This window comes from Furipterus horrens, unplaced genomic scaffold (assembly GCF_987537825.1).
Source record: "Furipterus horrens unplaced genomic scaffold, mFurHor1.1.pri manual_scaffold_9, whole genome shotgun sequence".
Lineage (NCBI taxonomy): Eukaryota > Metazoa > Chordata > Mammalia > Chiroptera > Furipteridae > Furipterus > Furipterus horrens.
The window spans coordinates 76,276,457-76,299,829 of NW_028327179.1; the positions used below are offsets into that span (position 1 = coordinate 76,276,457).

At 35.1% G+C, this 23,373-nt stretch overlaps 1 protein-coding gene across 3 annotated transcripts in view; it reads left to right on the forward strand.

Annotated features, from left to right (window-relative positions):
* The window catches only part of FAM3C (FAM3 metabolism regulating signaling molecule C), a 57,641-nt gene extending 35,519 nt beyond the window's left edge, over positions 1-22,122 (forward strand). For all 3 annotated transcript variants that reach the window (XM_090287431.1, XM_090287433.1, XM_090287432.1), the window contains 5 exons: positions 5,015-5,073; positions 7,764-7,814; positions 9,718-9,802; positions 19,099-19,225; positions 19,792-22,122. In XM_090287431.1, coding sequence (XP_090143557.1) covers positions 5,015-5,073; positions 7,764-7,814; positions 9,718-9,802; positions 19,099-19,225; positions 19,792-19,881 — 412 coding nt within the window. In that variant the 3' untranslated portion in view covers positions 19,882-22,122. The remainder of the gene's footprint in view (positions 1-5,014; positions 5,074-7,763; positions 7,815-9,717; positions 9,803-19,098; positions 19,226-19,791) is intronic.
* Positions 22,123-23,373: the final 1,251 nt, after the last annotated feature.

Here is a 23,373-nt window from a genome sequence, read left to right on the forward strand (position 1 = left end):
CTGGTAGGGACAATGATGTTTAAGCTGGAGGCACATCACAATCTGTGCAGAGTTGCAGGGTGTGCGGATATGGGACACAGATTAGGTTGCAGTGTCCAACTTTCAAGGAATAGTTCTCCAACATGGTGATATTTAGACTGAGAACCGAAGGGTAAGAAAGAAGACAGCCAGGTGAAAAGTAGGGGAAGAACATTCTAGACAGAAGGAAGACCATGCTCAAAGGCCTTAAGATGGGAAAGAGCTGGAGAGGAGCGAATAAGAGCCAGGCCAGAAGTGAAAGGATTAAGAAGTATGAACTGGTAGTTACAAAACAGTCATGAGGATGTAAGTAAAATATAGGAAATATAGTCAATAATATCATAATAACTGTGTATGGCGCCAGGTGGGTGCTAGAAATATCAAGGGGAACACTGTGTAAAGTATATACTCATGTGATTGTCTAACCACTAAACTGTACACCTTAAACCAGCAATTTTCAACTGGTGTGCCACAGGAATTTTTAAAACATTTCGATACCTGGATACCTGACTCTTCAGTCAGGAGCACTGACCTCTTTTCCCTTAAATTATCAAAAATTGACAGCAGCCCTGGTTGGGTGGCTCAGTTAGTTGGAGCATTGTCCCATACACCAAAACATTGTGGGTTTCATCCCCAGTTAGATGCATACAGGAGGCAACCAATCGATCTTTCTCACTTCAGTGTTTCTCTCACTTTTTCTCACTTTCTCTCTCCGTCTCTCCCTTTCTCCTTCCCTCCCTCCCTCCCTTTTTCCCTCTTCCTCCCTCTCTGTCCGTCTCCCTCTAAAGTCAATAAGCACATCCTCAGGTGAGGATTAAAAAAAAAATTTTTTTTTCTAATAGCCAACACAACAATAGCCATCCAATGTGAGTGTCCTATCTTGAACCATAAATGTATGTCATATAATAAGGTTGCATCTTACTGGTCAGTTTGTATAATAAAGTTGCATCTGATAGGTTAATTCTTGGTACCAGAAATCCTCATATACAAGTATAGGCACCTGATTTTTTTAAGTCACTTTGTATCAAAAAGGGTAGGTAATTAATTACTACTATTTTTTGTAAATCAAAATTACACCTATTTTTGTCACATTGGCAAAAGGGATATGATATTGTGTGCCGCAAAATTTGAGTAATTAGTTTGTGTGTGCCATGAGATGAAAAAGGTTGAAAATTGGTGCCTTAAACCAATACAAAATACAACTGAAAGAAAAAAATAGCCAGGCCAGTAGGAACTTGTAGGCCTTACAGATAAGGGGTTGAGATATTTTTCTGGGTAAATCGAGAAGTTGTTGATGGTTTCCAAACTGTGACATGACATGATTTCATTTGTATTGAAAAAAAAAAATCCTCTGACTGTGTAAAATGATTAGAAAAGCAGAGTAGAGAAGCACTTGGGAGGCCATGGCCAAGTGCTGCCACAGCTCTTTGGCACTGCCCTCCCCCTGCCACTGCTGGCAACAGACTTTTCATGTCACTCACTAAAATGTTAGTAGATACTAAAAATACATAAGTAGATATTTTAATACTTTCCTACATGTGTTCTGAGTATGTGCAACTCAATTCAGAAACTATTAGTGCTTCTCAGTAGGGGTGATTTTGCTCCCCAGGGGACATTTGTCAGAATCTGGTGACATTTGGGGTTATCACAGCTGTGGAGGTGCTGCTTGAAGGGAGGGGCCAGGGACACTTGCTCTGAAACATCCTGCGTCACGTAGGAGAGCCCATAATGCATAGACTGAGCTTGAGAAACCCTAATACAGACAAAAGACAACAGTTATGATTAGGGTCGTGGTCATGGTTTTAAGGATTAGTAAATGCAGTTAAGATATATATTATGGAGATTAAGATGCATTTCATTAGTTAGAAACACAAAATTCTGGGTATAAATATAAGGTGTCACACAACAAAAATTATAGCTTTTTTGTGTAGCGAACACATAGAACTTATGTTCAAGATGTAGCTTTTATTGTAGGCCTACTCATTTGATTTCAGTTTATAAAAGCTGATATTAGGAATAATATTTTACCTTTTATTATATAATCTTAATATTTGATATAGGAATATGTAGCAGACTGTTTTAAGGAGTTTTTTCTCCCCCACCTAGTATTTTTCATTGTGAGGACCAAGAAACAAAATCAAGAATATTATGCAAGAACCTATAGAATTATTTAAAATATGACCATTAAAAAATGTAAAAACCATTTTAAACTTTTGAATATTAAACTAAAACACACACATGCACACACACACAAACCCCACAGGTGACTAGATTTGTCCCATGAGCTGTAGTTTGTTAAACCCTGCTCCAAACTAATAATTTTAAGAAATAGTACCTAAAACATATAGTAGGTATTTGAATCAAAACTGTATTCGAAGATGTAGACACATCTGTAGATTATACGATCATATGATCATGTTCTTTCGTTTTATGCCTAGTGATATGGAGTGATAGGGGATTGGAGAACCTTCATATTCATGAAGAATAAAATAAAATATTACAACTTGTGTTAGTAAGAGACAACTAAGCTTTATACATTTAAGATTTTCAGTTTCAGGTTTCCCTGAATTCCTTTTCAAAAATTGGTCAGCTGCTGCCCTCTTGTGGGAAGCTCATGTTAAAGTGCTTCTTTGTTGCCTTTGCTTCTTTGCTCTGTGATGGACCCAGCAGCATACTCTGAGATGATGTCTATTTGGAGAAGACACTGTGATGATTATTAATGAACAAGTTAATCACAGTTGTTGCCTATTAATATTAATAATAGAAGTCACATATATATTTCTGAAAGGAGCACAGAAAGTGCATTTTGAAACTTCCTTCCTCTTTTGGGTGGCAGAATCATTTGTCCTACCTCAGAACTAGTCTTGCACACACAGAAAAAGTTCTATGTTTTATTACATGTAAATTTTAGAAAATGACAGGTGAAATTTTGAAGGCAAATAGGCAACCAGTATGGGTAGATAAATAGTTAAATGCTACTAAGCTTTTAAAAATCAAATTTTTATACTTTTCTGTTTCTTAATACTTTTTAAGTAGACATTATAGTAGAGTGTTTTTAAACTTTTTATTTTGAAATAATTATAGAAATCACAAGCAGTTGCAAAAAATGCTGCAGAAAGATCTAGCATGCTCTCCACCCAGTTCTTTCTTAAGTAATTATAGTACCATACCAGCGTCATAAAATTGGCATTGGAACAATGTGTGTGTTGAGCTCTGTGCCATTTTATTATATGTGTATATCCATGTAACCAACACATCAATTAAGATACAGAATTATTTCATCACCACAAAGATCTCTTTCTTATTACCATGGCAACCACTAATCTGTTTATCATTTCTGTCATTGTGATGTTTTGAGAATGTCATAGAAATAGAATCATATAGTATGTGGCCATCGAGGTTGGCTTTTTTCACTTGGCATAAAGTTCTTGACATACTGGTGCATGTAAATAATTTGCTTTCCTCCTTTTTTTTTATTGCTGAGCAGTATTGTTTGGTATGGATGTATCACAGTTGGTTTATCCATCACCTCTTGCCTTCAACCAGGCAATTTCATTTGTTCCCAGTGTTTGGCTGTTACCAAGAAAGCTACTGTGAACAGTCATGTACAGGTTTTTATGTGGGCATACACTTTTAATTCTCTTCCATGAAGTGTCCAGGAATCCTGGGTTGTAAGGTAAATATGTGTTTAATTTTGTGAGAAACTGCCAAATATTTTCCAGAGTGAGTACACCATTTCACATTCCCACCAGCACATTTGAGAGATACAGCTTCTTCGTATAATTGCCAGCATTTGGTATTCTCACGATTTTTATTTTAGCTGTTCTAATAGATGTGTGGTGTGATATCTCAATTTTTTTTCCTTATGATTAGTAAGGTTGAAAATCTCTTAATGGGTTTTTTTGGCCACCTGTATATCCTCTTCAGTGAAATATTTCTTCATATTAATTTTCCCATTTTGTTTAGATTTTTTGTTTTTTTGCTGCTGAGTTTTGAACTGCACTTGTTCATCATTTGCAACCATAGGTTAACGACAGATATGAATTCTCGGAAAATCAGTTAGCGTGTTCAGTGAGAATCAATTGGCTCTGTGGAATTTATAATAAAGTATTATAGATGTTATTTGTGAAATTATGTACCATATATCACAGTAAATTTATGTTCCTATATAGGTGTGTATAGAAGTATAAATATCTGGATACATATGTGTGTTTTCATACTTGTATATTCTCCCCCCACACGGGACCTCAAACTAGTTGTTCAACACTGAACAGCACACCACTGGGAGTATTCCTATTACTATTAAAAATTAAAGGTACCCATGATTTTAATGTAACAACTCTAGTTGAACAACCGAACTGGTATCAAGCAAATGTTTCACTAATGCCTTTATGTTTCAGTGTCATTGTCTGTATGTAATGGTCTGTGAGCTGCTATGGCTGCAGTTCCCTCAGAAGTGACAATAAGTGACAGTGTTTAGATGCAGTCATTATGTGAATATGCTATTACTTCTTCTGAGTATAGGGAAACTTGACACTGAGCCTATTCACAGTGAGGTCAACACTCATGAACGAGTGCTCCCCTACTCTCCTTGTTGTCATTGTGAAAGATTGGGGAGCATCTCACTTCTGTTTTCATGTCACATTTGATATTGCAGAAAGTGAAGAAGAATGGTGTAGAATATGTGCATAATGTCCATGTCTTAAGGATTTTCTAAAATGGTATTTCATAATCTGATGCAGAGCAGCAAGAAATAGTTTAATATTTAGTCCGAATGCTTGTTTATATATATTTATTTGTGAATTATATATTTAAGGACATTACTTTAAAGCTATTATTAGGCTGTTTTCTCTTAGTAGAGACTTTCTAATCTTCTCTGCAGTACTAAACAATCATATATAATATCCCCAACTTTTTGTTTTTGGAAGGTTTTTTTCTTTGATATATGTTTGTACAATATTGAATTCTAAATTTGTCTTGATGTCTTCTCCTTTAGTTTAATGAGTGGTGTTAAGAATAATGTTGGAAGAGGGATCAATGTTGCCTTGGTAAATGGTAAGAATAATTATTTTACTTTATGGATGTATTCACTGGGTACTCATATGCTCCAAAGTAAAATATACTCTTAACATAAAGGGATCAGTCCAGAAAGTATCACTCTTGACACTAAAGCCCTTCCTTGCTTCCTGACTGCCCCCTAAAAAAAAAAAAAAAATTAACTCCAGGTGGAGACTTCATGTCTGAGGACTTATAACATGCTTTCTTGGAAGCATCCAGCTTCTGTGGCAGTGTGTAGAGAGTTTCCCATGGGATTGGCAGGATACAACCAATCTAACATTAAATCGGTGACTTCATGCTGCAAATGTTGAAATCCTAACATACGAAGACAAATTTACACAAATGAGAGTATAAAACACAAAGGGTAATGGGCAATTGGATACAGTGGTGGAGGAATGAAAAGTAAGAATTAAATGTAATTTTTCATCATGTGCGGGGCCACCATCCTGACCACCCAGCTGGCTGAGGGCTGATTAAGAGACTTTCCACCAAGATGGTGGCATAGGTAAATACGTTTTGCCTCCATGTAAAACTACAGCAAAAATTATAACTCAACTCCAAAACAAACATCACTCATCAGAAAATCAAGCTGTATGGAAGTCCAACAACCAAGAATTTAAAGAAGCCATATTCATCCAGACAGTTGCCTTTTCTACAACAGGCCATGCTACTAAGATAGGGAGTCAAAGCAGCTTTACCTAATACACAGAAACAAATGCAGGGAGGCTGCCAAATTGAAGAGACAAAGAAATATGGCCCAAATGAAAGAACAGAACAAAACTTCAGGAAAAGAACTAAATGAAATGGAGATAAGCAACCTATCAGATGCAGAGTTCAAAACACTGGTTGTCAGGATGTTCAAAGAAATCATTGGGTTCTGCAACAACATAAAAAATACCCAGGCAGCCATGAATGTTGCTTTAAGTGAAATAAAGAAAAATCCACAGGGAACCAACCGTGGAGGGGATGAAGCCGAGATTCAGTTCAATTATTTGCAACGTAAGGAAGAAAAAAGTATTCAACCAGAACAGCAAGAAGAAAAAAGAATTCACAAAAATGAGAATAGAATAAGGAGCCTCTGGGACATCTCCAAACATACCAACAGCCGAGTCACAGGGTTGCCAGAAGGAGAAGATGAGCAAGAAATTGAAAGCTTATTTGAAAAAATAATGAAAGGAAACTTCCCTAATTTGGTGAAGGAAATAGACATACAAATCCAGGAAACACAGAGAGTCCCAAACAAGTTGGACACAAAGAGGAGCACACCAAGACACATCATAATTAAAATGCCAAAGGGTAAAGATAATCTTGAAAGCAGCAAGAGAGAAACAGAGTTACCTACAAAGGAGTTCCCATAAGACTGTCAGCTAATTTCACAAAAGATACTTTGCAGACTAGAAGGGACTGGCAAGAAGTGCTCTAAGTGATGAAAAGCACGACCTACAACCAAGATTACTCTATCCAGCAAAGCTATCATTTAGAATGGAAGAGCAGATAAAGTACTTCCCAGACAAGGTAAAGCTAAAGGAGTTCATCGTCACCAAGCCATTATTATATGAAATGTTAAAGGGAACTAAATAAAAAAAGAAAATAAAAGCTATGAACATTAAAATGGCAACAAATGCACAACTACCAACAACTAAATGTGAAAAACAAACTAAGCAAACAAGCAGAACAGGAACAGAATTGTAGATATGGAGATCATTTGGAGGATTATCACCTGGGAGGGGGAAGGAGGAAAATGGTGGAAAAGGTGCAGGGATTAAGAAGTATAAAACAGATAGGGGGTTGTTAAGAACAGTATAGGAAATGGAGAAGCCAAAGAACTTATATACATGACTCATGGACATGAACTAAGAGAGCGGAATGCTGGAAGGAATGGGGGTACCTGGTAGAGGGGGACAAAGGGAAAAAAATTGGGACAACTGTAATAGCAAAATCAATAAAATATATTTAAAAATAAAAAATTAATTGTATTTTTCAATATTTGTTCACATTCTTCTCACAAGTTAATTATAGTATGATAAATAAGTCTATGAACCCTGAATCAAATATGAAAATATAAGCCCATGAAGTGAGGCCTACCTGCATGCTGGTCTCTTTCAGCTACAATAATAACCCTGTATACCTGTATAAGGTAATTAAAACTATAGCCACCTTACCCTGTCCATAATGCAGGAAAATATTTTTTACTTCTTTTGCAACAAGAGGTAAAATACTGTTTCTACTTTCTTCAGTTTTTTAGGTAAAAGGTTCCATACCTATTTGTGTATGTATTTGGGGGAGGGGGGCAGAGTGGAGAACAGTGGGGGAAAAATTGGGACAACTGTAATGCAACAATACAAATTTTTTAAAAATATAAAGAATAATATAATTGTAAATAAAAAATAAAATGAAAAATAGATTTTAAAAGAGTAATAAATAACTTTTATAAAAGGATATCTAAAATGTCTAATTTTGCATTGGAATTGTCTGCAGTCAGTCTGTTTGCTGCTCTTTGGCTTATAAGACTAGTGAGAAAATCCTATCCAAAAATTACCCTTTAGAAGTATAATTCAGATGCTAAAGTTCAGATTTTAAGTCTTTCTCAACATAAGTTTTATCAGTCATTGACTAAGAATATTTGTTTTATACAGTGTAGGGTATATTTCAATTGCATAATTTGATATGAATTCAATCTCTTTTAGGAAAAACAGGAGAAGTATTAGACACTAAATACTATGACATGTGGGGAGGAGGTAAGTTTGAGTAATAACCATTCTGTTGCTAGCACTGACTTCAATCACCTCAGTATAATGTAGCCCATTAATGAGAGCCTAATGGCATGATTTTTGTGTTGATTTTGTTTCTCTTGTCACTAAATGTCCAGCTATATTTAAGTGGTCAGTCATATTATATACAGTTTTTTAATTAAAACTGTTTGTAGTATATAATTAAGAGTAATGATACAGAATTGAGAGTTTAAAAAAATCTGAGTTCTATTTTCTGCAGGACAACTACTTCAAAGGTTTGGGCTCCTTTAGGTTTCTGTCTGAAATTAAAAGAAAAAGCAACTTGAAGATGGCATAACCAGGCATTTTGAACTGACTAAATTGATTTCTTTACATATTTTTCATCTCAAAAATAAATCATAACCAGGAGTATTATTAAAGTAGATGAATATCTGAGAGAAGGAATAGAATTTTCTTTCTAATTCAGTGGATAGATAGCATTCGTGTTTGGAAGGAAGTCCACTCACTCATGCAGAAACAAGGACTGGCACCTTGATGAAGAATGATCCCCTCCCCCCAAAAAGGGGGTTTCTTCCTCAACTTTGAAGGAGAACCAGCACTGATTTATCTTTTGATTCTCCTCTAAGTTGTTAGTTTGGGAAATTTATCAGCATGAGGCTACTCTTTTGCACTTCCCCATCCCCTTAACATGTTGCCTAGATGCCAACAACTGCAGGCTTTCCTGAAATGTGTGATAAGACTTTTCAGACAATTCAGCTTTTCTAATCTTTCTTTAGCTTAACAAGATGCCAGGAATTATTTATTTTTAAATGAGATTAGAACTTTTCACAGCTGTCAAAACTGTGTAATCAATAAAATATACTGTAAAAAAAACTGTGTAAACTTAAACTGTTACTATTGATGTAAGAGTCTAAGGCAATATTTGGTCTTAACCATAAGTTAATTCACAGACACACTAACAAAACATTATTACAATCAGTCATGTGACTAAAAGCTCTGGTGTTTTTATCACAGGTAGATTCATTCATTACTGCTGAAACTGTTCCTCCAGTTAAGAAATAGTTGCAGTTCACTGCCAAGTTTGCACTTAAACGGAAATGATTTGTTAGCCACTGTTACATATTTTCCAAATCAAAAATGCTATTATTATAAAATAAAATCAGCTACAGAAAATCTTTGGAATCTTTGCAATGGAAAGAAACTGGCTAAATTTGAAGTAACTAGTTTTAATGTAGCGTTAGATGTAAAATGATTTGTAGTGTCTGGTCTAACTCTCTGCCTTACCAGTTTGTGATCACTGGTTTATTTTGAGTCTTGATACACTAGATGAAGCAGGTAATGACTGTAATATTTGCCATAATTAGTTTGGCTTTTAGTGATGACCTAACTAACCTACATCTTTTCCCTTAGTTTATAGTAAATAGATATGCCCAGAAGAGCCCTTAAATCAATCTGTGTATGTACACATTTATGTGATTTTTTAAAAAATTTTAAAGTTATAGATCCTTTTATGAATTGGATAAAATTTATGTATCCTCTTTTTAGAAAAGTACCCATACAAACAAATTTACATGCACTGACGGAGTCCATGAGTGTTTCTCCTGCTCCCTGAGTTTCTTACTTTAAACCATAAGTAGCATAATGCTTTACCATCACTTTCCTATGGAATTTTCATTTAGCCCCTGGAATATGTGTACAAAAGACACCTATAATGAATCAGGATCGGAAATCTTAAGTTGATGGTGGCATCATATTAATTTTTTAATATGTTCGTAAGATTTATCTCTTTTGGCTGCTCTACATTAGAACTTACTAATTTATAAATTTAATAGTTTATATTATTAACTTTACAGATTATCATGATGGTTACTCAGTCATTAAAAACAAAAACTGTGATCTTTTTCTTCAGATGTGGCCCCATTGATTGAGTTTCTGAAGTCCATACAGGATGGAACAATAGTTTTAATGGCAACATACGATGATGGAGCAACCAAGTATGTAAACTTAAAAGGCTGTACAACTTTTTTGAGCTATAATTTATATCTATTAAAGTAATCAGTTTTCATTGAAAAGTTTCTAAACTAGAACAGAGTTCCAGATAAACTCTATTAACATATTTTAGCTTGTTTCTTTCTCTTTTTCTATGTATTCATTATGCATGAGTTATTGTGAAAATAGGGTCACATTGTACATAAAGTTTGTTCTACTATTCTATATTCTGCTTTTTAAGAACTTTAAATCATTTTCACTGATGTTAATATTCTTTGATAGCATTTTTTATGGTTCATCCACAGTTGACCCACCTTTATTTAAAAATTCCCTATTATTGCCAAGTCTTTTTGTATTATAAATAATGTGATAAAAACCCTTTTACGTAATTGTTTCACCTTTGATTGTGTCCTTAGGGAAAATGCCTAGAAGTGGAATTGTGAAAGAATAATTATGATATATTTTTCATAAAGTTTAATAAATGATAATTTGTAACTTTTTACCTAAATGTACAATATATTGTAAAAATTTGGAAAATACAGAAAAGCACGAAGAAGAAAAGATATAGTTCATCTCACTACTCAAAGATAATTGTTGATAATATTTTAGTTTCCACCTCTAGATTTTTTTTTTAATGCACATATTTCTTTATCTTAAACATTTGCAATGGTAGCTTTTTTTTTTTTAATGTGGTGAAATGCCTAGTATGCGTTTTAAACATGTCATGATTCAAAATGTCTTTAATAAAATACCTAGCGCTGAACTGAACTTTTAGGCTCTTTCCAGTTTTCATATTCAGCAAAAATATACTACCTTAAGATTTTTAAAACAATCTACCTCTGTTTTCTTAAGACAAATTTTTTTGAAATAAGGTTAAATTATTGAATGAGAACAATTTTTAAGAAGGATTTTTATAGTTTGGAATGATTTTGTATGTCTCAGAAGTTCCAAGACACTGTTAATTTCTAAAAATTTCCAATTCTAAAAGTTTTGGAAAGTAATCTTGTTTTAACATGCCTTTCTTTGGTTATTGGTGAGAGTGGTTTTGTGTGTGTGTGTGTGTGTGTGTGTCCCCACATAAGTGTTTTTAGGTCTTTATGTTGTAAATAGTCTTTTGACCATTCAGGTTGATTTTCATTGATTTGTAAGAGCCTCTCATATACTAAGGATATTAACCATTTCTCATATTAAAATGTAGTATTTTGCACATTATTTGCTTTTAATTTTATTAATTTATAGAGTTTTGACTTTTAGATGTTCAGACTGATTCTTATGTAGTCAAATCTTTGGATTTTCCCTTTTAGTTTTTCTACTTTAATCCAATACTTAAGAAGTACTTTTTTCATCTCCCAACTTGATATTTGGTAGATTTTTCTCTTCCAATGATTTCACTGTTTTTATGTGTTTTCAGAAATCTACTTGTAACTAATTTTTCAGTAGTGACTATAATGCCTGTTCAGTGGAGGTATTCACAGAGAAGTTCCAAGGGAATCTGGCCTGGGGTTGTGATGCTGTTTCAAATGCAAATTTAACTCTGTCTCTGGAAGTTCTGTTTATCTGTTTATTCCTGCTTCAATAAGATAACTATTTCAATTTTTAATAACTATTTTATAAAAAATATACATAAAACTTTTCTAGTATGGCCAGCACCCATTTAATACTCTTCTTTCTCAAAAAACTTTTCTGCGATACTTTTTTTGGATGACTTTTTATCAAGAGTAAAAATACATTTCTTACAGATTTCAATTTAAAAGGCTTTCAACTACAAGTTCCACACAGAAACATAGCATGTCTTTCTACTTATTTTTTTATATATACATTTCATGTGTAGCTACAATACTGCCACTTTCCACTAAGAAAGAGTTCCATTTTGTGAATGTTTCTAAGCTGAAGTAGTTTCATTGACATCGTGCTTTTTATTTAGTTCAACTAAAGATGTATTAAACTTATGAGGGGGAGCCCCCCAAATGGAATTTATTTATAAAAAATTGTGTATTCTTACATTATTAAACTTCAGCCACCTTCAAAATATTCTCCATCTAATGCAATACACCTATTGAGACTTTTTTCCACTTAAAACAATTTTCGAACTCATCAATTTTGATTCTTTTTAGTGCTTCTGCCATTTTTTGTTTGTTTCACCTCTTCCACATTGGCAGAATGTTTCCCTTTGAGGACTTTTTTTCATCCGGGAAATAAAAATTTAAAAAAGTCATTCAGGGTGAGATTGGGAAAATAGGGAGTGTGGGGCAGAGGCGGCATGCCTTTTTTTGGTTAAAAACTGCTGAACACTCAGTGCGGTATGGGCAGGTGAGCTCATAAATCACCTATCATGAAATGGGCATGTTCATTGAAAGTCAAAAAAATTTCAACTGAAGCCCAATGCAGCCTCTCACAACAACACCAACTGGTGTACTGATACAGATGGGTTCTCAGAACACTCATCTAGAGGGGGAAGCCTGTACTACAAGGGGTACATCCTTCAGAAAATAATTCCTGAATTTTTGGGGTGCCCCCCTCTTATAGTTCAAAGATTAAATAAAACTGGCATATTCCACCATTGCCATTTTCCTAGACAGAACTAAATAGAATATAATAAGCTTTCTTTATCAAAAACAAGTAACTTACTATTTGCTTTTGCTGAGAGAAGAGTATATTACATGGATAATTTGAAGTTTTTAAGGTTTTTTTTTTAAGCCTCTTCTGAATAGACATACATGACCTCTCCTTTTCACCATGTTATTTCATTACTATGCCTGATACACATCAGACCTGTTCCCATTCTGCTAATAATAAATTGTAGCCATGTCTAAGAATTAAGGCAAGGACGATAGTTTCTCTTTAGTTACTATTACTGGTGTTCATTCATCACATACACCAAATGTAGCCTCAGACCAGGGTTCAGCCTTTAAGACAAAAGCAGAAATCTAAACTTTGATATCTTCACACTTGGTCAATTTCTGTGCATTTAAATGGATTCAAGTTGGATACATTTTTAGTTTGGGCCACATTAATTTATATATCAAGCATTTCCTTCTCTTAAACACTGATGAAGTAAATTATAAGCATCATGTCCTTTATATGGGAATAGACAAACAATCCTTATGAAGGGCCATATACCTCTATTAAATACAAAAACTTCTTACCACCTATGTTGACAGATATTTGAACATTGGAAATGATTCATCAGTTGTGGTATACCCAGTTTTATCAGGGAATAAAAAGCTCTGTTGTGTAATAGCTTTTCCTTACACGAGGCTGCTGAATTTTGCCTCCTGGGGAATGGTTTGTCCTCCCTCTTATACCCATACCCGAAGAGAGTGGAGAAGATAAAATGGTTGTGCCTGCTCCTCCAAGATAGGGAGGGAGCTGGTATGCATGTTGATTAGGGAAAGCAGAACTCATTGGCCTGTAGTTAGTTGTTCCTTTCTGGTCCTGGTGTATCGTACACAATGAGCCCATGGGCTGTACTCTTGACCTTCAGCAGAATAATTGGGACTGGGTTCCATCACAGCATTTCCCAAAGGGTATTCAGTGGAAACTTAGTCCTTTAAAACTAATGGTCAAATAAGTTTGAGGATGATGCCTGGTATTTTGCACTTTTTTAGGAGTTTACAATAAAAAGCTCTGAAGTTCCACCCTAAAGAAACCTCTTTACCTTTGTTTATCCCAGTGATCTTGATTTCAACCAGGAAGCACATTTTGAAAACAAAACAGAAGTAAAACCTGTATAGACAAGAAAATCTTACACTTTAGGGAGTGCAGGTCTCGAATGATGCTGACTTTCCTCCTCATCCCGCTCAAATATGTTCTTTTTTGTTAGTTTAATAAGGAATATAATAGTTTGAGTGAGCAAGCTAAATTTTGCTCTTGCATTTCTCCTTTTGGAAAGAATGCTGTGTAGCCTTAACATGATGCCTAAGTGAAGTGTTTCAATGATGTCTTGAAGGCAAAATCTTTAAGGCCAGGCTCCCTTGGACTTTTTCTGTGAATTCCTCTGCCTAACTGCTCACCTCATAAAGATGCCAAGACCCTTGTCATTTCTCTATTTGAATTAAAACAGAACAAAAACTATTCTAAAGTAAATGTTATGTTCTCAGGGTTGTTTCCCTCTAAATTCTACCTGATAATCCTTCGCTTGGATAAATTGAACAACAAAACAATAAGTATGTTTCCCTCAAATCATTTGATACTTCAGGTATTTGAAGCTAAATGGCATTTCTCTTTTAGTTTTCTCTTTCCCAGGCTTAGTACATAAGGCTGTTTTAACTTTTAGTCATGTTAATTTTCTAAGTCACTTTACTCTCCTGGCTGCATTTCTTGGAGTTTCTGGTTGATTATTGTCTCTTAAACTGATGCCCCAAATTGCACAGTGTGTTCCACATGTGGTCTGGCCGGTCCACGGTACAGTGGAGATGCTAGCTTACCATTTTGTAGAGATTACATTTCTTTGAATATTCAGGCAGACTTGTGTATTATTAATTTTCGTTAAACACTCACATCACATTTTTGGCTCATGAGTTTTTGGTCAAGCTAAATTTTTAGATCTTTTCATTTAATCTTAGACTTTCCTGTTTTAACCACTGCCAACTCAGGTCTTTCTTCCCACTTAGAACTTGATTTTATTTCATCTAAATAAAGGACTGTAATCCATGTATCCTTGTTACATTTAATTTTGCTGATTTTTGGCCCACTTGGCCTTGATTCTAACATTTGTCCTTATGTCTAAATCTAAGTCATTGATAAAAATGTTCTCCCAGAGCACCGTGCCACCCTGCTAGAGACATCCTGCAAGGGACTTGTCTATTAAATGAGTGCAGAAACTGCTTTTCAAATAGCTGCCAATGGACCCTGATAGCCATACCTTCCAGTTGCTGGATCACGGGTTTACTCATAGAGGCTATATTCTGAGAATATCAGATGCTCACTTGAAATTCATGAACTGTGCTAATTACAGTACCCTGATCGACTGCCCAAAACCCCTTCAAAAGCTGGAGTAGCTGAGATGACATGAACTTGACTATTTTGTCCTCCCTCCTTCCCACTACTGCTTCTCTTTCTTTTCTTCTGTTTTTCAGTGCTCACATGATCTCCTTGTAATCCATTCAAGAGTTTTGCTAGGAATCGGAATTGGTTTTGTTGGACTGTTGTTTCTGAAATTTTCCTCGCCTTTTAAAAAAACTGGAATATTTAACTTTTAATGTCTTTACAATCCCATTTTCCATGATGCTTTTAAAATAGCTGATACTACATTGAAGGTTATATTAACAAGTTCCTTTGAATTAAGTGTGTGGTGTGTGGGGGCCTGGAGATATAACTTGCTTCTGAGGGCTTACATGGACATTCCTGAACTACTGTTCCCTTTTCATGTTGATCAAAGAGCCTTTGCCTCCCTGGAAAAGATGACAGGCTTTGATCTTGATATTATATCATTCTTGTGAAACAGTGGGGTGCTTCATTATTCACCCTCAATAGCGGAAGTTTTTTCTGTGGCCTCTAAGAGCTATATGAGTCTTATCTCATTCCTGGGAGTAGTAGTAAAGTTGTCATTAGCATAATAGGATTTGCCCTGCATTTTTGCACACTTCCTTTTTTAAAGTTTGAGCCCATCACAGAACACTCTAGTTGTACCACTAATTTAGAAACTATCCTCCTTTTTCCTGAAATTATTAGGAAATTACATGATGAAATTGGAAGTCTCGGCTAATGGTCACCTATGCCTAGAGCTTGTTACTCTTCACACTCCTGAAGTAGCATGTTGATTTCCTCCCAAAGTTCCTGATGCTTCTTCTTCCTGACAGGTTCTTCCCCATTAGTCAGCATTGAGTCCCGCATATCAGTCCTCCTCCTTGCTTTCTGTACTTACGGAGAAAGGTGGCCTGGCTTGGTTAGATGATGTGACTGCAGGACTGTTAAGTGGTCTGCTCTTCCCAGCACAGTGGGAGGCAGAGCCAAGGCACCCCTCTCCAGTCCCACTTCCTCTCTTTCTGCTCCTCTGCACAGCTTCAGAATCTTTTCTAGAAACACTTGATTCCTGCCTGTCTACTTTATTTTTTGTCACGGGATAATGTTCTGTTCATTTTAAGGAAAATTCTTAACTAAAATAACGTATTTCATATATATTTTTAACAATTTGGCTAGTTAAGACCATTGGTAAAGATTAAAACACATGTAATAAACTCATGGCGTTCCTAATACAATAAAAAGCTTATCTCTGAGCTTCATGCTGTGTGGACTATATTAGTTACTCTGTCTTCTAAAAAATGGGGCATTTTGACACCTATTCATATTAATCCAGTGCTTGAAATATTGGTTATGTTGCATGATTTTAAAATTCCTTTTGAAATATGAAGCCCTCCTTTACCTGGTTAAATAGAAAATATCAAAAAGGAATAATAAAATGTCCAAACTCTACATAGGCAGATCGGAAAACTTTAGAAGTCATTGAGAGAATTATCTTCTTATAAACTAGTTAGAGAGATGTTGGTAGGGACCTGTGGCAGGAATGCCGAGGATGACCCCCAGGTTTGAAGATTTGATAGGAGGACGTTCAGGACCCAGCATACAGACCTGCACACATACAGCACAGTTTGTTACAGCAAAAGATACAAGGCAAAATCTGCAAGGACAGAGGGGCATGGGGTAGAGTCTAGAGGGAACCAGGCCAGAGTTTCCAAGGGTCCCGATGGAGTCACACAGAACATGCTCATTTCTTCTAGCAACAAACTGTGACAACACCATGAGACTCTGTCTAGTACGGAAGCTGGTTAGAGACTCAGTGCCCAGGATTTTTATTGGAAGCTGGTCACATAGGTAATCCCTGCCCAGCACATCCCCAAATTTCAGACTTCCAGAAAAAAAGTAGGTGTTTAGCATAAACTGCATTTTCTTTTTTTTACAGTTTAGTCATAATGAACTATTCTCATCACATCTGGGAATGGTGGGAGCCCAGTCGAAATTCGAGTTTCTAGGTGCCAGCTGAGCCCCAGCCTTGCCAGCTCAGGCCTGCTCTGTTAACCCCTTTCTGCACCAGGCCTAAGGGTGTTCTCATAAGGAAAGAGATAAGTGGAGTCAAAACGTCAAGCTAAATTTTCAAGTTGCTTCTAGATCTCTTGCTAACTTGGCCTAGTTTATTTCTACAAATCAAAACAATCACTTTTGAAATTCAAAAATTCAGAAGTAACAATGACTGTCCTTCAATATATCTCTTAACTGATATAAAAGTTATAAAAGTCTTAGCTAAAAAAGATTTTACATATTTTTTGCAGGGGCCAGACCTGCATTTAGAGAACCACCTACTTTGTGAGCAGTTTTAGTGTACATAGCAATCCCTCAGCATTCCTGAACTCAACATTCAGCTATTTCTGAGCAGCCCTAAAGCCTGTGAGGTGCCAATTTGTAATTTTTCTGAGATGTAACTGAATTAAGCCCCAAGGCCTCTCTGCAAAGAGGTTGTCATTAAACCTTGCAGTGAACCTACTGCCCAACCTCTGCATCTCAATATTATTTATTCTAGTAAGTACAGAGCTCATTTATTAGTGCTGATGATGTAAGTAAAATGCTCTAAGAGAGTAGCCAGAATGTAGAATTGGGTAAACTAACAAGTGGAATTTCACCGTCGTTCAGATCCAAGACATGCTAACACTGCTTGAAAATAAGAAAACAGGGTTCAGGCAATGCTTTCAGGGAGTGTTCCTCTAACACAAAAGTTGTTTATTGAGTGAGCTAGCAAATGAGAAGTGATAGCTCATTCATGTAAGGATGGGCGCAGAAAACACAGCTCCATACCAACTTTAGGGTGCAAGCCAGGAACACATACCCTGGATTCTATGTTAAGGTCTTAAAATCTTCAAGAGGCCAGGACTCCCCTGGTTCTTTGGCACAGCCATTCCACACTTATTTTGATTTTACTTGATTATAAATGCTTCAGTTTATATAGATTTGGGTCTGAAAGGCTAAGCATTCCAGGACAAGAGCTGATTTTGTCACTGATTCTAGTGGACTTTCCCCAGGGGGACATCACCGCCCAAGCTGCGGTTAAAACAGCTCCACTGCCCCCAGGGGGGTTTGCATAAATTTTGGAAGTCTAATGCTATATGTAGTTCTTTCTTGTTTTATGAAGCTATATACAGATTACCCTGTTTATCTTTAAGTTAATTAGATGAGAACTATTGGACCTAGTGCTTTTCTTTTCTTAAATTAATATCTTAAAAGTACTAACTGATATTAGCATGGGATGCTTCAAAGATATCTGAGTACCTTCCTTACTGACCCTCATGCTACTTGCGGTTAATGATCCTCCAGCTGTTTATCTTCCCCTTTCCTCACGCCACGCCCCCCTCCAAAAAAAGAAAAATTTGTCTTGCATTAGACTTTTAACAGAACAAACCTCTCAAATTGACCATAGTGCCATCTTTTGGGTGAATAAAGGACTTACTGCCACACAACCACACAGGTGGCTGTTAGCTGTCTTGTCTTTTCTTTAAGCTCCACAGCTGGCATGTAGCCACTGAATTTCTTTTCCCTTTGAGACAGAGGGGAGATTGACAATCACTCAACATTAGGATAATAACCTAATAACCTACACAAAATTCCTTAATGACATCTTTCAATTAGTTATTTCCCTAGCAGTTAGCTTTTGCCACTGCCCTTCCTCCTAGCTGCTATGTGGTTAATATTTTCATTTTTATTAAATAACCACTTGAGAGTTATCACTGAAGCACAGTATATCCCTATTCTCAAAGTTCATTTTATTTTAAATAAAATATAGAATTATAAATATCTAGATTTCTATCAGCATTTACCTTTATTCAAATGCGATTTACAAAGGGTTTAGTGGAGATTCAAAGTGATGTTTAATTTTACAAAGATACTGGTTTACTAAGACCTTGGTTTAGTCTAGAGAGGTAGCTACAAACTAGTTAATTGTGATATGAAGACATTTAGAAGGTACTTCTTAATGAAATAAAATTAATTGCTGGATTTCATCTCTTTTGTCACTAAAGAATTCAAATAGTAAAAATTAATGGAATGATTACATTGTAAGGTATAAAAATGTCAAATCACTATATTGTACACCTGAAACTAATATAACTAATATAATATTGTACACCAACTATGCTTTAAAAGAAAACTTCAAATAGGACTGTTATTCTAAAAATTGTCTGTTTTTTATATTTTCTTATTTAAGCTGACTTTTTCTCATTTTTGTCTCATGTTATATGTTAAATATCATAGGTGACTCACAATCACTTAAATAACACTAGTGCACTTGTTCATTGTGTTGTTCTTTTTCTCCAAGACTCAATGATGAGGCACGGAGGCTCATTGCTGAATTGGGAAGTACATCAATTACCAGTCTTGGTTTTAGAGACAACTGGGTCTTCTGTGGTGGGAAAGGCATTAAGACAAAAAGCCCTTTTGAACAGGTTAGTATCTTGGGTTTTCATTATTAATGGGCAAAAGCAAATTGGGTGGAAGTTAATCCCAGTTATTTGGAAGTTAGATAGAAGATATTTAATATGTTCATGTATTTTTATAAGTTTTTGGTAATCAATTATTTGAAATAACCATGGCACTGTTTTAATTTCAAAACTTAAAAGTAGTCAAATTCTGCATGGGAATTTTTTTTCCTACATGACAGTGCATTGGCATATGATTACTTTTACCTTAAACCTTTTAGGAAACATTGGTTATTAAAGATTTTAATTGAGCTTTTGATATTAATTGATTAAGTTTGGAAAACTTAGTAGAATGTAAACTTTACTTTTTGGCTAACAAATGATCTTTTCAAAAACACCTGCAATGCTTAGTTATTCCAGCTTTTATTCGAAGATCTACCACTACGTGCCAGGCCCCAAGGGTTGCTCATTTAATATCTTGAACAATAATTTATATGAACTCTTCATTATTGAAATGAGTGTGCTGAAGTATATTATTACAGATAAGCAATCCACAGTGGTTTTTACTCTATGCTATGATTGTGTTCCAACAGCACATAAAGAACAATAAGGACACAAACAAATATGAAGGCTGGCCTGAGGTTGTAGAAATGGAAGGATGCGTCCCCCAGAAGCAAGACTAATGTGGAGAAAATTCAAGAACATGCACTTTCACTCTTACTGAGAGAGCTACAGCAGAGAAATGACATGTACATATTTTAAGAGCATGCAGCCATCTTGGTGTGTGCATGAGCATTCTCTTTTGATATCAGGATTATTTATTGCTAACATAAATCAATGTCTTTGTAAATAGTCGCCGTAATGAGTGAATCACTGTACCATTTTAAAGCACATTTCTCTAATAGTACAGTGTTTAGACTGCTTTGGAAATGACGTCTTTTAATTCTAAAAGCATAGTTGATCAATAACTGAACAGATTGTGAAAAATATGTTGATATATATACTGGTTGCTGTGAAAATATATATCATGGATAATATGGATTTGAGGGAGACTTTGTTTGATGATAGTATCTTTTAAATTAAAAAGATATTTCGCTAGTTGTGTGTGTAATGTTACTTTATAGTCTGACTCACTTGATGTATCTCTTTTCTTAGACTTTCTCTTCCTTTCCAAGAAACCTAGAAATAAAATGATGGGAAAACTTATACCAGATATGTGAAAAGCACAATAAAATTCTTTTTTTAATGTTCACAGTAAAAAGTAAATACATAAATGTAGATGGCTTTCCAGACTATAGCTTGATGGATTTTGTGTTAGCGATATGAATAACTTGATTTTGTATAAGCTATTTCAAGTGAGGGTGAAGGTGGCAACTCCACAGAACTGGGGAACTAGGCCAAGTCCCTTCCCCAAGCCATGCAGTGTAGTTAGAACTGGCCTATATTTTCCTTATGTAATTGTTATCAGCATTGACAAAGTGCTTTGGAAAGAGGCATGCTTTGATATCACAGTAATTGTGATTTGCAAACCAAGAAATTAATTTTGTATTTACTTCATCTAACTTCATAATAGCAGTTTTTGCCTGAAGATAATATAGAGACATATTTAGAAAAAAAAAAAACCCTAATTACTGAATGGACTGATAACATTTACAAATTAATTTTATTTGACAAGAATGACTTTATACCCAATTCTAGATGAAAATATAGAGATCCAATGTTTTTGTTAACTTCAGATGTTCACTAATTGACTCAAGTTTTTTAATTTCTAATTTTTAGGCCATTAAATACTTATTGTGTATGAAGTATCTTAAACTGGAACATAGACAGATTTAATGTTCAAACTGCCATTCACAATAAAAGGCAGCAGTTAAATTTGAATCTAAATTTCAAATAACTTGTATAAAAAAACTAAAAGTAGTATTTTTTATTTTGCTGTAAACCAAGTTGGAAGCTATTCAGCTCTTTCTTAAATACTGATGCGGTTTGGGGTACTGTTTTTTTCCCTCAAACTGAGTGTAGTTCTTGAATAAATGCACCTTACAAGTTCAACAATTTTTGTAAACTTTTCAGATTTTGGTGCTTATATGCTAAATCACCTTCCGCATGTATATCTTGACATTTAAAATATTTCCCTCCATTCTGTAAATTTTTTTTTTAAAGTATTTTACAGTTCCAGGGATTGTGAAATAAATGTTGCATTTTTAAAGAAAATAATGAAAATAAATACTTTTGGTTTTCCATTGTGAATTTTTTTTTTTGTATTATCTAGCAAAATAATATACCTACAGAACTTCACATTAAGGTTTGTCAAGTATTTATGTACTGTTAACATGTAAAATGTATGTCATTTCTGTGGTTAAACATACTAATATCCTCAGGATATATCTTAACATGTACAGAATTTAAGTATCTAGGTAGTAGGACATCCCTTTCAAGATAAAGATTACAAAATGATACATAGCTTTGTAAAGGTGTATAAAATGTTGAAAGAAGGGATAAAGATTGGTTATGTAATGGCTTTGGTGCAGTTTGCTTTTGTTTCAATTCTGTCTTGTATAGATTGTGCCAGCTTAACTTTGGAAGCAATAATTTTACTACATTTCATTTTCAGATGCCTTTTGAAAATCAGCATTATAAATAAAACTGTTTATTTAATGTTAAGATTTTTCTTTATTAAAATCAGAAATTTGGCATTGACACTTTGGTATTTGAAATTGTGTTTAAGGACCTATGGATACCTATTTCTTTATTTGTAATCATAGGTGCTTTCCCAGAGCAAGTGTGTTATAATATGTCTGTTAAAACTAAACAAAGACAGTAGAAAAGTAATTGATAATTTAGGAAATTAAAGAAAAATTGAGCCAATCTTTATATCCCTGACTTTAATTTGTCTAAAGTAAAATTCATCATTATTCTTTCTACTTTTATTGTATTTATTTTAAAATGAATCAGCTAATATTTTATAACTTTGTCAGATAAACTCAATTGCACTTTATACACTAACAGTTTATACAAATCATAAATAATTTGACCCCTCCAGAAAAGGATGATAGTTATAGTCAGTTTAATATTCCTCATATTTATTTATTTATTTTAAATTCTTCCTCTGAGGGTATGTTTATTGATTTTAGAGCAGAAGGGAGAGAGACAGAGAAACATAGATTAGTTGGTTGCCTCCTGTATGTGCCTGGACAAGGGATCAAACCCACAACTTTTTGCCATACAGGATGACACTCCAACCAACGGAGCCAACCCTGCCAGGGCAACACTCCACATTTTTAAATGAAAGAATGAAAAATTTCTGTAATTACTATAGCAGTTAAAACTGGGGTGCATTTAGAATACTTTTTAAAACATGAAAAGGAAAAATTGCGTGTGTTGATCAGGGAAAAGATTTGTCACTTAACCTCTTCGATTAGGCCTTGGACAGCAATAAGTACAGGTAAACTAAGAGTTGTAGAATCAAGTACCAGATTTTACCTTTGCTGAACAGTCCTAAGAAAAAAAAATTTTTTTTTAATAATTTATTTTTATTTATTTGTTTATTTTTAGAGAGGAGAAAAGAGAAAGAGAGGGAGAGAAACATCACTGTATGGTTGCCTCTCTCACTCGCGCCCCCAACTGGGGACCTGACGTGCAACCTAGTCATTTGCCCTGACTGGGAATCGAACCAGAGACAGTTGGCTCACAGGCCAATGCTCAATCCTCAGCCACAGCAGCCAGGGGTCAAAAAATTCTTTTGCTGTCTCTTCCCAGGATGGCTTTCCTGTCATATGCTTGGATTTTCATTGTCATGCAAATAGCTAATTAATCTCTATTTCCCTCAAAGCTCCCTCAATTTAAGTAGGCCTTGTCCTCTCCTACTCCTTGTAGCCTCTTCTCCCATCCCTTTTTTGAGGTTCCACTGTAGTTGAGGGTTAGAGTGAAAAGCAGACAGGCCTATTGGCTTGGAAATGTCAGTCAGTTGCTAAGCAGCTTGGAGGGAACAGCAGAGGATAGTGCAGGCAGCAAGGTGCGAGCCCATCCAGGAATAAGAACCTTCCTGCAATCCGGAGGGCAGCTGTATTAAAAACACTTTGAACAGTAGGATATCTCTTCTAGGAGTTCTCAGAAAGGGAAAAGGATTGGCCAGCCATTCTAGCCATTCTGTTACAGAAGAGGGGTTTCTTGGG